The 17,933-nt window shown below is 42.2% G+C and overlaps 1 protein-coding gene and 1 long non-coding RNA gene across 3 annotated transcripts in view; one reads left to right on the forward strand and one right to left on the reverse strand.

The window, feature by feature from the left end:
- Positions 1-1,506: 1,506 nt before the first annotated feature.
- LOC140331200 (uncharacterized) overlaps positions 1,507-17,933 on the forward strand; it is a 51,346-nt gene continuing 34,919 nt past the window's right edge. Inside the window, exons 1-3 of the long non-coding RNA XR_011920888.1 lie at positions 1,507-2,329; positions 2,561-2,641; positions 3,005-3,087. This is a non-coding gene — a long non-coding RNA (uncharacterized lncRNA). The remainder of the gene's footprint in view (positions 2,330-2,560; positions 2,642-3,004; positions 3,088-17,933) is intronic.
- LOC140331197 (uncharacterized) overlaps positions 5,802-17,933 on the reverse strand; it is a 44,202-nt gene continuing 32,070 nt past the window's right edge. Inside the window, exons 2-7 of one of the 2 annotated variants that reach the window (XM_072412003.1) lie at positions 14,785-14,881; positions 14,378-14,434; positions 10,355-10,437; positions 9,029-9,429; positions 7,136-7,245; positions 5,802-6,193 (exon numbers count right to left, since the gene is read on the reverse strand). In XM_072412003.1, coding sequence (XP_072268104.1) covers positions 6,149-6,193; positions 7,136-7,245; positions 9,029-9,428 — 555 coding nt within the window. In that variant the 5' untranslated portion in view covers position 9,429; positions 10,355-10,437; positions 14,378-14,434; positions 14,785-14,881 and the 3' untranslated portion in view covers positions 5,802-6,148. Of the gene's footprint in view, positions 6,194-6,670; positions 7,246-9,028; positions 9,430-10,354; positions 10,438-14,377; positions 14,435-14,784; positions 14,882-17,933 lie in introns of those variants that run through there. The other variant, XM_072412002.1, reaches the window with a different exon arrangement.

Genomic DNA, 17,933 nt, shown 5'->3' on the forward strand with positions numbered 1-17,933 from the left:
ATATATGTATATACATACATATATATATATATATATATATATATATGCATATATGTATATACATACATATATATATATATATATATACATTTATTTACCTCAGCTTGGTAGTGGAAGCACATAAAGATGGATTCCTTTTTTTAACCAGAAGCAATATCCTCCATGAATGTTGCTTGTAGCCAAGCCCATGACATTGGGAATCATGGGAACAAATAGACAATCTTTTTAATTTGAAGCATGTGAAGGAAAATGGTCCAAAAAGCCCTCTTCGCCTATTTCTTCCTTTTTATTTCTCTTTTTATGCATATGTACACACATTTAAATGCATACATACATGTTTTGCTGCATGTGCACTCATATCTATACATACATGCATAAGTGCACATGAAGCAAATTTTTCAACTGATAAAACACAATTCACATGCACATAGCGGGTCTGCCTTGGCACACAACTATGAGCTACACACTCCCGAAGTTTGGCGCACAACTATGCGCATCAAACCACTGAGTTTTAACAAGACAATTGTGCTGTTTGCTAAAAGGTCACATTTAAATAAAAAGAAACATAAAAACAAAAAAACACACACAGCCATCACTAAATTTACATGAAAAAAAATTAAAAAGAACAAACCACATGTAAACCTACACTTCCATGTAAAGCCAAAATAGTTAAAAAATGGCCCAATAAATATTGCATTCAAAAAATACTTACCAAACCAATATGCAATTTTGACCTATCAAGGTTGGAAAACTGGATTAGAAAATGTTTATGCAGAACAAACATTTCAAAGTGGTAATGAATGGTAAGGCTGAATTTTGCAATCAAACAATATGGCCACAAACACAATAACATAGCATTAACATTGACTTCAAAATTGCAAAATGGACATTAAAACATTCAAAGTTAAAAAAAAGCAGCTATTAAGCTAAAGGGTAAGCAAAAAAACAAATGCAGCAACATAGATTTATTAGGATAACACACAAAACAGCCCCTCCAAGAAAAAAAAGACAAAAGGAAAAAGCAAGTTAAACAACACCCTTATGTATGCTCAAATTTAAGTGCACAGATAGAAATTCGCTTGCAATTAGCACTTGCACAGTCTGTCAAAATTGGCTGTTTGGTTATTTTTGCAATTGGACTCCATATTAATTTATTGATACGATCCTTTAGATTTGTACACCAGTAAACAGATATTCAATAAATAAAAAAATAAAATAAAGTTGAGGATTTATTGTGAAAAGTATATATATATATATATATATATATACATATATAATTATATACTACAATAATTTTATATATATATTTCTTTTTTTTCATTATAATAACTATAGTAATTACATATATATATATATATATATATATATATATATATATATATATATATAGAAGCAAACAAGAACGTGTGTGTGCTTGTGACTTTTGTGGAAAAATCTAGTCTGATGGCAAAGCCGAGGTTTAGCCTGCAGAAAGTCACAATATTTACCCCCAGGCGGCTCCTCAGATCAGGCTTTGTAAGCGTTTAGACAGGCGCTTTAGTAGAGAGTTTTAACTCTTGCCTAACAGGAAAGAAATAAGTCATTTTAAAATATGCCTATTTCTTAGCTCATATAGATGTTTTAAACATTTTAACAGCACAAACATTTTTTTAGGGCTAAGGGTAATATGTGTGCCATTAGAAAGAATGCTTTTTTAGGGGAACAGTGAGTTTAATGCACGCTCGTCAGTGTGAAACTGCCAGGGCTGCCCATATCCATCGGAGAGATCGCTTTAGTTGATGATTTCCGTATGAGTATGCCAGCGCCTCGGATTTGGTTGATAAATTGATTTTAGGGCTCCGATTCTGGATCGAATATGCAAGTGCGTTGAGCTTCTGATTTGGCTTGATGAATCAGCCTGTCCGTGCAGTGGCTCAGGGAGTATGAAAGATCAATGTTGCCATTCATTGGGTCAGAAACGGTGATGGGGTGGACTACTGGGATGACTCCGATGCTTGGCAACCATGTAAATTCAATTCTTTTAGACTGATTACCTAACTACAAATGTCTTTTTTTAATTGCAACTGTTTAGTGAATTTATGCCAAAGTTTTATTGTGTTTTTCCTAAGTTTTGTTTGGGTGCAAATCTAAGATCATTTTTCTAAGATGAGCTGTTTATTGTTTTTTATTTTTGCCTTCTTTTACTTGCATCAACAATTTATGTTTTTCTAATTTTTGACAATAGTACACCCTGAGACGCAGCAGTCCCCTCCCGCCCCCTCTGCTCAGAGTGATGAGGATGACGAAGATGTCACTTCACATGTAGAAGATGACACTGATCTCCCTCCTGGTAAGATGAACCTTCATGGTATATTTTGTTTGACATTGTGCACCTGTCTATAATCTTGTTTAAAGCAACAGTCATATGTGTATTATTTTAGTGCTCCCACATATTACATTTCACGCATTTATTTGTCTTGGAGTGTTATGTTTTTTGGGTTTTTTTGGGAACTGATCAATACAAATGATGTTTTATAGTCAAGCTCACTCTATTTCTGGTGTTTTTTGGATATTTAACCAGGACCAGGTTAAACCAGGACATTTAACCATTAACAGGAGGAAGTCGTTGAGCCACTGCAGAGAGGCCTGGAGGAGATTTAAGGTAATTTGGTTTGTGTGTGTGTTCAGCCTTCTGAAAGATAAATAAGCACCTTACATCTCTATGAATTTTTTTCGTTTTTTTCGTTTTGTTTTTTCGTTTTTTTTACATTTTATTTGAAGGTGTTTATGGTGCTGCCTTCCTTTGGGAATGTCTGCCTGGTTATTGTTAAATATTTAAAATAGACTCCAATTTATGTGTGATTCCAAAATTTCTTTTTGCCTTTGCTAAATATTGTGGACATTAGGTATGTGGAGATTTGTCTACACATTCATTCCTTTTGATGTCATATATCATGTGCCTTTGTAGAACATCAGTGTCCTTTGGTTTGTGGTGCTGGAGACTTTTCCTCTCTTTTCGCACCAGGTGTCAAGGTGACGTAGGATAAAAACCCGGAAGAAGCGACGAAGACACCCCTGGAGGGATCAGACTGCCCCGCGGCATTGAAGGTAAGTGTATTTTTTTGGCAGTTTTTTTTTTTTTGTTTTGTAAAGGAGAGCAAGGATGTTTTGAAATGCCTGATGGGATTTTTTAAAATGCCTGTTGGGATGTTTTAAAATGTGTGACTTTGTGTTTGAAAAAAAAATTACCAAATATTGCTTTCAGTTTGTTTTTTAATTCTCCCCACCCCCCAACTGAATTTTTTAAACAAAACAAATATACAAATATTTAAATTTAAAATATAAAATTTTAAAGCTTTAGAAAAACATTTACAGATTTTTTTTGGCATTATTAAAAACTAAACCACAGGTTAAACTAAAACTAAATCACAGGTGATTTAAGTTCCTGTGGCACTCATTTTGAGCTTGCTCACTGTTTGGCTTGTGGAACAAGTGGACTTTTAATCAAGTGGAGTTAGAAAAAACAGGAGTTTGAAAACAAAAGGAGGTAAATCATTATAGTAAGCACAAACTGTAAGTAAACATTTATATTTCCTTGTAAACAAACATTGTTACTGGGAAGATGAGTGGGAGCAAGGTGGAAGGTTTGGTTCAGTTCACAGCCTGCCATATGTATGCACAAATGGAGCAACAGGTCCTAGGTGAATACCACTGTGACAGATGTGTGCAAACTGCCTTTTGGGTATCTCGCATTGGGGAGCTGGAGAAGCACATTGCAACACTGAAATCACCTTGAGAGGGGTCTCCTGCTCACTGAGCAGGCAGTTATTGGCTTAGATGTGGAGGGTAGAGAGGTTAGTCAGAATGAGCATGTAGGGAGTTGGGTTATTGTAACTAGAGGGAGTGGTGGGGGCACCCAGAAAAGGAAGGCCAGCCCTGGGTTTGAGCACCCCAACATGTTTGCAAAGTTCTGTGAAGATGTGCAGGTGGCAGACCTAGTGGTGGCAACTCTAGATGTTACTGCTACCCCTAACAGCCGGGGGAGCAGCACATCTAGTAGTGGTGGGGAGGGAAACGCAGGAAGGAAAAGACAATTGGTTATCATAAGGGATTCTATCATCAGGAGGACTGATAGAATAGTTTGTCGCCTGGATCCCTTCAACCGAATGGTTTGCTGTCTCCCTTGGGCCAGGGATCGGCATGTGGTGGACCGAGTGGACAAACTACTGGGAGGGGCTGGACAGGACCCAGCTGTCTTGGTCCATGTTGAAACCAATGACAATATAAATGGAAGATGGAGGATCCTTTATAATCAGTTTAGGGAATTAGGTTTCAAGTTGAAGAAAAGAACCTCCAAGGCTATATTCTCTGGAATATTGCATGTGCCATGCACAACACAGAAAAGGCAGAAGGAGCTTAGGCAGCTAAATGTCTGGCTTAAGTCCTGGTATAGAAGGGAAGAGCACTGGGCTGACATTTCATTGGGGTACAACCTGTATGCCAGAGATGGTTTGCACCTAAATGAAAGGGGGTCTGCTGTGCTAGGGGAAAGATTTAGGGGAATGGTAGAGGGATATTTAAACTAGGACAGAGGGGGGTGGGACAGTCAAAAAAGGTTGCAGAAAGGTTAGTCAGGGGTCAGACACTAGTGGAGGGTGGGTTAGTGATAGTTAAGGGGAGGATTATGGATAATTGTAAGGAGCTTCCCATGTTACAAACAAATATTGGATTGTGCAGTACTAGATGTACTGAAAAACAAAATGATTTGGCAAACAAGGATGGTAAATGCAACAATGGTTTAAAAAGCCTGTTCACCAATGCTAGAAGTCTAGCAAACAAGATAGGGGAGTTGGAAGCCTTAATGAGTGAGAAGAATTATGACTTAGTTGGCATTGCTGAATCCTGGCTTTGTTCTTCGCATGACTGGGCTGTCAATATTCCTGGGTATACTCTCTTTCGTAAAGACAGATATAAACAAAAGGGTGGTGATGTCTGTCTGTATGTGAGAAGTGATCTAAAAGTGAATGTGAAAGAAAAAATTGCGGATGGAACAAGCGATGATGTTGAGGCATGACTACAATAGGGCCGAGTTCCCGCAGGCCGTGCCCCCACTCCACCTCCCCCCACCCCACTACTTTATCCCAAACACACACCGAGACAACAACTTGGTTAAATGGCCCCTTTGGGCCGTTTATTAACAAATAATTTAAATATTACCTATTTTAATAAATAACCATAAAATAACAATATATAAACACATAATCAACAAATAATAACAATTTACAGATAATCACAAATAACTGTAACCAATACATTCATAAAACATCCTTTTCCTAAACACACCCCCTGGTTACTGGTCCTTGAAGGCCCCACTATTGTAACCCCTTGCACACAATGGGTCTGCACCGCCGTGATATGTGATGCTCCCAGCTGCACCTCCAGCTCGGGAACGATACCAGCAGCACTCGCAGCCCTACCACAAAACAATTTAACACTCCCAACAACAACCTTACCGAGGATCCCATACCATAGATGAGACCCTCACCCCCACTGAAACAGTCCAATACAACTCCTTCCCTCGAGGACCTCACCGCCACGGTGCCACAGGAGCGACACCTTGCCCTTGTGTGCCCCACCACACCCTGACAGCTCTCTGAATTCCTTCCTGCAACCCTAGACACCACAGATCAATACCCACATCAGACAAATGCACCCCGTCAGCCTCCAAATACAACCCTAAATCCCCCTCCAACTCCCTATGCCGGACAACCACCCCCCCCATTCCGTGCCACAAAGCCCCCCACCAATTTGTTAGGCTTAACCCTAGCTTTATTCACCCAGGCCACTGACCGAGCGCCTCGCCATTGTGTCCTGGCCACCACATCTGACCAGACCACTATGACACCCGGCAACAAAGTAAGCAGCCTAAGCAGGTCCCACCTAATGTCCCTGGATAATTCCCTAACTGGCCTCTTCCTCAAATCATTCTCCCCCACGTGCAACACCAACACATTTGGACTCCTATCCCACTGCAAATACTGACGAACCTCTGCCAGCAGCCTACTCCATTGCATCCCTGGCACTCCAATCCACCAAATTACAACTTGGGCACGAGGGAAACCCAGCTGCCACCCATCTGGCCATAATGCTGCTCGTATAACCCCCCGGCTCACATAGGAGTGCCCGATGATCCAAACAAGACACTGGGAACCACCTAAAACAGAATAACAAAATTATGCACAACAAAATACCAGCCATCCCTTATAAAAAAAACACACACCCCCACCCCCCCGCCCATCACAGCATATGCGGCCGCACGTATGACCTAAAGCGATGAGATTCCCAGCGACCAATGCGCTGAATAACCTCCTCCCCAAGGCCCCATCGAGCTGCCTCCGTAGCTGCCCCTATTCTGAACGAATTCAAGGAAAATTTACCTGCCTCCACCCCCTCCTCCCATAAACATCTTCTAAAAACTGCCACAAACTGATATCTCGATAAAGCCAAACCATCAGCATGCACCAACAAGGGCCCACCCCCCCCCAGGTCTAATCGCCAAAAATTCCCTCACAGCCTCCACCGGACACACCAAACCCCCAAACTCTGTAAAAACAATATCCACCCCCTTACCCCCCTGGTCTGTTTTTGACCTGGCCAGAGGAATCCTAATTTGCTCACCGTCACACTCCACATCACTCACCTTAATCCCTCCCGACTTCTTTTTTGCCTGGCTGACCAGCTCCCCAATCCTAAAAGCCCCAAAAAAGGCTAAAATGAATGCTACTCTGAACAACATCCTCTAATAACTATTACTAAAGATCCCCTGTAACCTCTTCACCAATGCTATCAACAAGGGGAATGACACCGGCCTTCTCCCTTTCTTTTTTTACTCAACCTTCCTAAACCCCTTCACCGCCTGTCGCACTAAAAACTCCTTACTCAAATCCTTCAACCCCATTAACTTGAACAGGAAGGCCAAGCCTGCTAATTTTTTATTCATAACAGCCATGGACACCCCCCTCTCAAAACAGCGACACAAAAAATAAACCAGCACCCCCTTAAAATCCTCTTCTGACCTGGCCCCCCTGCATTCCTCACAGAAATCCCACCATTCTTTCCATACCACAGAATAAGCCAACCACGTAGCCAAACTCACTGAACGCCGAATCATACACGCTACGATGCCAAGGGGATCTTCCACAGTTCCTGAGGGCACGGGACACCTTGCCGCTCCGCCCCTGGCAACAGCTGCCGGAACCGCTCCCACTGAAACCAAGACAGAGAGTCAGCTATATTGTTAACAGTACCAGGGATATGCACAGCAGCCACCTCAATGTTCCAGCGAAAGCAACAAAAAAACAACTGCCTCAGCAATCTAATCACTGGCGGCGAAGATGCCGAAAAGGCATTCACCGCCTGAACCACACCCAAATTGTCACAGCAAAACCTTATCCGCTTATTTGCAAGCTCCGCACCCCACAACTCCAGCGCTACTACAATGGGGAACAGTTCTAAGACCGCCAAATTCGCCAAATTCTGCCATACTTACGCACCTATTTCAGAGCGCTGTCGAACGACGTATAGGATACGGAACAAAGGCAGTGGTCATTCACTGACACACCGGCCGGGAAAGACAAATGGTGAATGAGCCGAACCGAGTCCTCCACCGGTCGTGCTGGGAAGGCCCCCCCCCATCCTGCCCAATCCCACCTCATTCCTCAATTTTTCTCCTACCACCTCTGGGTGTAATTTTGCTGACTTCAAATTCCTTGCCACTGGGGGGAGCGCCTTCAATGAGAAAGGAATCCCGAAAACCCTCTGTGAACCCCTCTTCCAACAGCTTAGCAGCCTCCTGGTCCGGATACCAACTTAGGAAATGCCGCATTGGACCTACCTTCACCGGCGTCATCACTTTTTCCTGCGGCGTCCGACCCCGTTCCACCGCCTGCTCGAAAACAGCGGGCCGCTCCATGCATGCCCCGCATTTTGCACATTCATGCTTGAAACGGCAGGCCTGGCCAATCTTGCAGCCACCTTCATTAAATGGCCAACACACCCCTTTTTTACGGAAGGCCGAGGGCCAGAAAGGTGACGGACCAATGCCTCCCCTAAAAAGGGCTGCACGCCCCCGCTCCTCCCTGGCGTCATCAGCTTCATCCACAAGCCAATGTCCTTGTGGTCCCACCGAATCGACGAACGAAAAGCTTTCCGCTGCCTAAACTGCTCGTCATATCTGACCCATAGGTCCTATGAGCCTCCCCAATGGCATCCAAATACCAGAAAAGGGCCCAGCAATGCCCTGGTTCCTTTTCTCCCAACACACTGGCGAATATCGCAAACGCTTGCAACCAATTAGCAAACGTCCGCGGGATCAATCTGTGCCGCTTCGACTCCTCTTCCTTCCGCCACTCACCTTGCAACCGATCCAATTGAAAACGCTCCAGCGGCAACAATGTAAAAAGATTCACATACTCACCTTTCTAGATTTGCTCCTTCGTCTCCTGCCGCAAGTGCGCCCCCAGTGGACCTTCAAAACACATGTATACCTCCCCTTTTGCTACATCACCTACAGCCGTTGTCGCCAAGTCACCTGCCTAGGGTAGCCCCCCTGCCGCCGTGGATCCCATGTCTATGGCTTCCTGTCGCGGCCCTCCCCCTTCCTCTTCTACTCTGCTCCCTATCCCTCCGCCCCCTTCTGCCCCCCTCTGTACTACTTGCCCCCCCTGCCTCCACCATTGATTCTGCACCTGGAGTCCTCTCTGAGTCCCCCACCCCCCCTGCTGGCCCTGCAAAGGGAGCACCCCTAAACCGTGGTCAGCCTGCCTCCACCACCCCACTTACCATCCATTGACTCCCCAACAGGACCTCTCCCAATGCTTCTAGCACCTCTCGCGCCCCCCCTGTACCCCCACATTCCCGCCCCCCCTGCTGTCCCACTCCACCCCCCACTGCCATTCCCCCCCCGCGGCCTCCCAGACCACCCTGCCTACTGGTAACCTCACCCCTCCCCCCATTTCCTGAATCCCCCCTTTTCCCAACAGGCACTCACCGGCCGCAAGCTCTCCCTCCAACAGGTCCTCTTCAGCCTCCTGCTCAGGCACTTCTGGACCACCCAGGATCGGGAAGCCGCTTGCCACCCCCGCTGTTTCTTCTATTCTTCTCTGCGCTGCCTCCCCCTGCCTGGCCGACACCAGCAGGGCCCCTTCCTCCACTCTGTGCTGTCCGGCCGCGCTGCCTCTACTGCTAGCCCTCACGCAGCCAGCCGCATCCTCCAGAAGCTGGCCGGCTCTTCTCCCTGCACTTCTGGGAATCCAGACGCTTTCCATCATTCCGCAGGTCCCGCCCCTTGCTGCTGATGAGCCGGATCTTCTTCTTGGAGACTCCCGGCACAGTAGCCCCTCCTCCTCACGCTCGTCTGTCCCCGCCTCCGGTTCCTCCACTGCGGCCATCCTGGAAAAGGGAAAAGACTGTGGCGATCCTGGAAAAGTGCTCCCCTGCACTTGCCGCCAGATCCAGGGAGCCCCGCGGCTCCCTCCTATTGCGGCCCAAGCCCCGCGACTCTGCCCTACTGCTGGACCCTGGTAAGCCGCTCTGGGGCGCCCCCCCCCAGTGAGAGCACCCCCTGTCCATGTGCCCGCTGCCACCATCATTCCCAGCAAGCCTCCTCGGGGCTTGCACTACTGATTGCACAGGGCGAGAAGGGGGGGTGGCCCTCTGTCTGCTTCCCCCCTCCCACCCTGGGGCTCCACCTGAGAAGAGGATTCCTCACAGCTGTCCCAGCCTCAGCAGCAGACACCCGCTGGCCACTAATGGGGCTCCTAGTGCGGCGACGAGCCCTAGGGGGTTCAGGACTCAGGCGCACTGGAGGCCTAGATCTCCAAGGCCGTCTTGCGTCCGCTCCCCTGACTGTGGGGACCAAAGCAACCCCCTGTAGAACAGTCTCTAACTGATCCTGCAGCCAGCCAGGCCCCTGATCCTCTGCAGCTGCCCTCAATTGTGCCAGCAAAGCATCAATTTCTGCCATGTGCTCCTGTGATGTGCTCAGCTAACAAAAAAACTTTCTTCCTTCTCTCCGTCACACTGAAAAAGACCCTCCCTTTCCGGCTCACCCCCTTCTCACTCCTCTTCTCCCTCCTGGCAAACGAATCCAGCAACTCCCCCCCCCCTTCTCCATGTTAACTTTTAACCCATCCCCTGCCTGCTCCCATCCCTTCCTAGCCATGCAGGCCTTCCACTAATTTTTCACTTCGTTCTCTGCTCCAGGCCACACTTTATGGGTGGAGTTGAATGTGGGGTTGAAAACCACACAATTAATTATTGGAGTCTGCTATAGGGCCCCCAGTGCTAAGGAAGAAATAAAAAATCAACTACTTACACAGATAGAAAATGCAGCAACAAGTGGAAGTAGTTTAATCATGGGAGATTTCAACTATCCTGTCATTGACTGGAAAAATGGCACTACAGGAACAGCAAAAAGGAGGAAATTTGTGAATTTATTACAAGATAATTTTATGGTACAGTTTATAGAAGCCCCAACTAGAAATGATACTCTGCTGGACCTAGTTCTTTCTAACAATGCAGAGCTTATAACAAATGTGCAACTAAAAGAGATTCTGGGTAGCAGTGACCATAATATGATTTTATTTAATGTTAGCTGTAAACAGGACGAAAAAACAGGAAAGATAAAAACATTTAGTTTTAAGAGAGCAAATTTTCCATTATTAAGGGCGGCTCTCTGTGACTTGGACTGGGAGACAATATTGTCCTCAAAGAACAGAAATGAGAATGTTTCAAGTCTGTTCTACAAAAGCAAACTGAAAAATATATTCCAATGGGTAATAAGATTAGGAGGCTAAAATTAAAACCTATGTGGCTTACAGCTGATGTTAAAAAAACCATAAGGAACAAGAAAAGGGCATTTCAAAAATATAAAAATGAAGGCTATAAAGAATATAACAAAAGATGTAAAAAGGAGATAAAATGTGCAAAACTTCAAAATGAAAGACTGATTGCAAAGGAAAGTAAGGCAAACCCCAAAAAATGTTTAAAATATATTAATAGCAAAAAGTTCAGATCTGAGCATGTAGGCCCCTTAAAGGATGTCGTTAGGTTGGTAACTGGGGATAAAGACAAGGCAGATTTACTAAACACTTCTTTTAGCTCTGTGTACACGAAGGAAAATTGCAGAGCTCAAGTCCAAATTCATAAAAGCAAAGTCACTGCCTGAAATGGCTCAGAATTGATATGATTGGGAAACAGCTGGGAAAAGAGCTGAGCTCAGTTATTTCAAAGCCATTATTTCCATTATTATTTTTAGTGACTCTTTAGTCACTGGCTAGGTACCGATGGATTGGCGTAATGTGGTTCCAATTTTCAAAAAGGGAGCAAAGTCATTACCAGGTAACTACAGACCCGTTAGTTTAACATCCATAGTTGGAAAGGTCTTAGAGAGTTTGATAAAGAGCCACATATAATATTATTTTCTATCAGAAACACCTCTAAGTAATAGTCACCATGGCTTCAAGAAAGACAGAAGTTGTCAAACAAATTTACTCTATTTTTGTGAGGAAGTAAGTAAACAGTGGAATAGCAGTTGATATAGTGTACTTGGACTTTGCTAAAGCATTTGACATTGTACCCCACAGACGGTTAATATGCAAGTTAGGGTCAATAGGTTTAGAAAAGTCAATCTGTATATGGATAGAGAACTGGCTTAAAGATTGCATCCGGAGAGTTGAAATTTATGTCTCATACTCTGAATGGTCTAAGGTTATTAGTGGTGTACCCAGGGTTCAGTACCTGGATTAAAAGTACCCTTTCAGTGTTTGCAGATTACACCAAACTATGTGATGGAATTAAGTCCATACAGGATGTCTATAATCTACAAGCAGACCTGGATGTACTGTTTGGTTGAGCAGCCAAGTGGCAAATGACATTTAATATAGATAAATGTAAAATTATGTACTTGGGAGCTAACAACATGCATGCTTCATACTGTCTGGGGGGAATAAATTTGGGGGGGTCAGAAATGGAAAAGGATTTGGGGGTTCTGGTAGATCATAGACTTAATAACAGCATGCAATGTCAAGCTGCAATATCTAAAGCTAGCAAAGAACTTTCTTGTATTAAAAGAGGAATAGATTGCAGGGATGGAGACATAATCCTGCCCCTGTACAAAGCATTGGTCAGACCACATCTGGAATATGCAGTCCAGTTTTGGTCACAAGTTCACAAAAAGGACATTGTGGAATTGGAGAGAGTGCAGAGAAGGCAACTAAATTAACCCCCCTAGCATTCTAATTCTGTCAGTTTTTGTTTATATTGTGGGCCTCTAATTCTTAGGATTTACGCCCGGGTATAATAATTATATTTATTTATTATAATCATAAATTATAATATAATACATAATTATAAATCATTATAAAAAATAATGAAATATTAGACCACAACAATGTAATTTATCAAAAAAATTTTTTTTTATCAAAAATTTCTCACTGAAATTTTCCAAACAAGGGTGCAATAATATTTATAAATAATAATATAAATTAAATGCAGATTTTAGAAAAAAAAATATTTTCATTTTTAGGGTGTGGTAGATTTTGAAGCAGGGTGCTGCACAAAGTAGTGTTGATGTTCGAATTTGGGTTGTCCTTTTATTTGACCCGAATATGGCTGTTCGAATTCGGATAGACCCGAACCGAAAAACACGGGATTCGACAGCAAGGGGAAGAACTCACCCCTGTGTTGCCTAGTTTTTTTTTAAAGTATGGGAATCATATATAGCCATATTGCCAATAGACACAAGGAAGAGAGTCCTCTCTACTTTTGAACAAACTGCTTGGAATAACTATCGCTAGTGTTGGTGTTCGAATTCGGGTTGTCCTTATATTTGACCCGAATATGGCTGTTCGAATTCGGATAGACCCGACCCGAAAAACACGGGATTCGACAGCAAAAATTCGGCAAAAAAAAGTTAAAAAAAAAATAAAAATTAATCTTAACTGAATTGAATTTGTATGTGTTTTATTTTAACTTGTTTTTTTTTTTATTTTTTACAGGTTATCTGACAATGACATTAAGAATCTTAATGTCATTGTGGGATTCCTGGGCCGTGGGAACTTTGCGGTTACAGCTAATTGAAAGCAGGTGCATTCAATTAGCTGTAACTGCAAGCAATACCAGGGCAATAGAGGTTGAATGGAGATACGTATCTCCATTCATCACCTCTACTGCTCTGTGATTGGCTGAGAAATAGGAAACCCTGATGACAGCTCAAGCATCATCAGGATTTCCCTTTCCTCAGCCAGTATATTACTGATACAGAACACGTCACAGCTCCTCTGCGGGAGCGATCAGGGGAGCAGAGCTGTCAGCATAGTAAAGCTCCGCTGATTGTCCTGCTCCCGATGAAAGGGAAAGCCTGATGACATCAAAGGCATCATCAGGATTTCCTTTTCCTCAGTAAAGTTCTGCTGACTGCTCTGCTCCCTGATTGGCTGGGGAAAGAGAAATCCTGATGATGCTTGAGCTGTCATCTGGATTTCCTATTTCTCAGCCAATCACAGAGCACTAGAGATGAATGGGCACAAGTCTCCCCATTCATATCTAGTGCTGAATGGCTGAGAAATGTAAAACCTCAGCTAGAGCACTGGGGGTGAATGGAGAGGCTTGTCCTCATTTAACCCCTAGTGCCCTGCAATCCCTCACTGTCAGGAGAATTTCCAGGGCTGTGTTCATTGCAACCCTGGAAATCATCCTGTCATTGGGCTAACCTGTAAAAAAAATAAAAAAAAAAAAGTTTAATTACACAAACACACACACCTTAATAAAATAATTTAACATTAAAGCCTTGTCCTATTTTTTACTTATATTTTAACCCTTTCAGGGAATGAGTAAGGGGTTTTATGTACCCCTGTACTCATTCCCCAGGGTGGGGTGGTGGAGATCTGGGAGTCTCAATATTAAAGGGGGCTTCTAAAAGTCCTGCTAAAAATGTTTATAAAAGCCCCCATTGTTTTCAATATTTTATAATAAGTCTTTAATATTCATGTGAATGTTATGTTATCATGTTATGTTATCTAGTTTCATCAAGTTATTACTGTTTTGTTGTTTACACCTATCAAAACAAAAAAGAAAAGCTGCTTTCTGGGGAAAAAAAATTATGGCAATGGAACTAACGTGATGCAGTTTGGTGTCAATGAAGGTTGTGAGTTTTCACAAGGGAAAAACTTGGCTAAATAACATTTAAACTTTGGCTTCTGTTAAAAGCTGCCTAGACACGAAGCTAGTGATACACTCATATTATTACTTATTGGAACAAGGCCTAACAAACTATATCCTATTTTTTAGTATTTGTCCTAAAGGACTGTTAAGAACTTAGAAAAATATAAATACCTACATTTAGACGAGAAACTTGTGTCCTCTAGAAGAGGTGATGGCAACGCCGCTCCAATAGCTGTAGTTTCAAAATAAACACCATAAGTAGAAGTGGTTGGGCCAAACTAATATAAATTTGTAAGGTAAGTCAAGGATAAAAGATTAAGGCTGAACTTCTAACAGATACTTTTTTGTTTTGTAAAAAATTTGGCTAAAGTATTTGCCAGTAAGGTACAACTAACAACTCATGTCTATTTTTCATCATGCTAGCCAACAACCTAGAAAAAACCTTCATTTGACGCATGATTAGTGACTGAAAGCTACATAAAATCTCGCTCTTTGTATTTTTAAATAAAAATGGTGAAAGTTGTGTGAGAATGTGTTTGATTTAAACATTTTTAACAAAAGGTGATTATAAGGTTAGCTTACAGGCAATGTCCTTGGCCTTCTCCTCCTGCTTCTTTGGGCACAGCCAACCAACTTAATGGCCACTCCACAATCAGCAGCTGTCATGAAGCAGAGCAGGCTGTAATATAAAAACAAAACACAAACATAAACATAAAAAAATAATAAAAGGTAAAAAAATCTAGGAAGTGATAAACAGTTCCAAGTCCAGACAATACTACCTTCCCCAACAAAAAAAAACATTCTAAAACACCACCCCTTAACAAGAGGAGATAACAAAACGCAATACTTACCAGAGAGGATGCGGTCCCCCAGACCCCATAAGGTCTCCTCCTGGTTCAGATCACTCCAAGTGTGCTATAACTGGAGCACACTTGGGCGACTCCCTGCAGGGGGTCCACAGCCTGTCTGATAGCCTCTCCATATTCCGCCGCTTGGCATATATTGACAGCTGCTGATTGTACCGCCGAAAAACCATTATCTAAAGAAAAAAATATATTCTTTATTTTTCAAACAAACACCTCTTAACCACCTGAGCGTTACACTGAGGTCTAGATTTCTGTACCAAAAGCGTTACACTGTTTTTCATGCAATTTTTTTTTTTTAAATTGTAGACCTGTAACGTACAGAAATATGTCCGAACAGGGTTCTAGTAGATATCATGAATATAAAAAATGTTTGAAACACACAATTATGTAAAAAAAAAAATTACTTTTAATTTTTTAATACTTTGTATTGGACTGGATACAGAACTTTGTATTCAATCCAATACAAAATGAGAACAAAATTCAAACTCTCATTATGTATTGGATTGAATACAAACTCCTGTATTCAATCCAATACAAAATGAGAGTTTGAATTTACCAATTACATACTTTGTATTTATTTTTAATTATTTTGTATTGGATTGGATAGAGGAGTTTGCATTTAATCCGATATAAAATCTTTTTGAATGAGTTTCAGTTTGAATTTCCCGCACACGCGCCGACATCATCGTGCACGCACGCAGGGAGACAAGGAGTCGCCCGGCTTCTTGTTCCCGGAGAGGACACCCGACGCTGGAGGAGGACGCTGGAACACGACGATGGACGATCGCAGCGGGACCAGGTAAGTGATCGTTAAACCCGGACTTTTCTCACTGTATTTTCATACAGTGAGAAAAACTCGGGGTTAACGAAAATTGCAACTTTTTTTACAGGTGAAAAATCCCGGGCTTAACGGTTAGGAGGTTAAACAATAAAAAAAAGTTTAGATTGGTTTTAAGGTACAAATTGACAGTTTTTTGCAATTGTAAAGTGTTAATGTATGTATATACATACAGATACATTAGTATAGATATGTATGTGTATACTTTTACTAATAATCTTCATGATTTAACCCCACTAAGCTAAATCCTAGCTCGATCATTTGAAAAACACCAATTAGTGTCCTAGATGTAAACTCCCTTCATCCTAAATCTGTTTGAGTGAAGCATAAGTACATACAATCTAGGGCAAAAATATTTGCACCGTTGCATTATGTCTGAAAATGCAGCAGGTTTATTTGTTTTGATGCCACTGAAAGAACACCAAAAAAAGGGGAGAAATACAAAACACACTATGTTAGACAGTCGAATGATGTGCCTTCCCAAAAAATCTGTATTTTGGTCTCATCTATCCAGAGGACATTCTCCCGGAAGCTTTCCACTGTCCTCTAGACAAGGAGAGTTTGCAAGCTTGCGTGATACTTAGGGGACTAATTAGTGCGCTTCAAATGATCCAGCTTAGTGGGGTTGAATCATGAAGATTTTTCGTAATAGTGCACACAGACACACACGAGCAAGAGCAAGCAAGCAAGAAATCTAAATTCTCTCAGTTCCCATTTTTATATAGTTAATTCCCATTAGGTATCCTTGGGGCTCTTGGATTGGTTAGTGGGTGTGTTCTGTACCATGATCATCGGTTGACACACACCCCACTAGATTGGGATTGATTAATGTAATTTGATGGACCTCCCAGCTAAATTTGATATGTGAATCTCTAGCTGGAATCTAAGTTTAGGGGTAAACAAAGGTCCAGCTGGGTCATCACCCCAGCCCCTCTGTTTAGTTATGCATCTATCTTCTGCTGACTCAGGCCTGATGGATTTATTACCCCTTGAAGGCCCTACTGGTGATCTGTTCGTTATGGAGAATAGGTCTTTTTTACTGGCATCTGTTTTATCATCTGTTTGTTTATTGTTACTTGGCAAACCAAACCCTGTATTGGTATTTAATACCTTTTGTTACTTCTGTGAAGTCCCTGGAATTGGAGACCCCTTTAGGAGGTCCAGATGGCCAGTTCAAAGATAAACAGGTTTAATGTTTAAACACCACATTCCTAGCCCTGCATTTCTGTATTGTTTAATGCTATTTACTATAAAGTCCAACTATTGGGATATATATATACATATACATATAAACACACACACATATACACACACACGTTTATTTACATATCCATAAAGAATCGTTGGGTGCAACATGTTCATGCATACACATATTTAAATGTGTGTGTGTGTGTGCGTCCATGCATACACATATTTAAATGTGTGTATGTGCGTCCATGCATAATGTATGTCCATGCATACACACATTTAGATTCCAATTCATCTTTTTTCGTTTTCGTAAAATTTCCACATATCACAAAAATACATGCAACAATCGTATGTAAAAAAAACATAGTTTAACAATATAGCATCAGGATCCAACAAACATCTTGAAATAAAACCAAATACAGGCTCAAAACCTGGTACATATCACATTGTCCCTCAATATTGAAAGAAAAGAAAAAATAATATATACACACCTAGCAGTGGATATAGCAATAGCGCATAACTCGTGGATATATGCATTAGATCCTCCTATAATCTGGACCCTTAATTGAAATTGATAATTATTAATCATAAGCAGAAATTTAACAATCAACAAACAAAATAGCCCTAGAGTGGGGGGAGGGGGGAAGGGGGGGGTAGGTAGGGAAAGTATTCAAAAGGGGGAAAGGGGAAACATTTAGGTAACAGCTCCCAACATCGGGACCAAAAATTCTGTGACCAACATGTCTTAGCGTAAATGTGATTGAATCTGAGGGGATTCCTTAAACCAGTCCCTTGCAGACCGTGTAAGCTTAAATTGTTCTGTGCGGTCATTATTCTCT

Source organism: Pyxicephalus adspersus, chromosome 5 (assembly GCF_032062135.1).
Source record: "Pyxicephalus adspersus chromosome 5, UCB_Pads_2.0, whole genome shotgun sequence".
Taxonomy (NCBI): domain Eukaryota; kingdom Metazoa; phylum Chordata; class Amphibia; order Anura; family Pyxicephalidae; genus Pyxicephalus; species Pyxicephalus adspersus.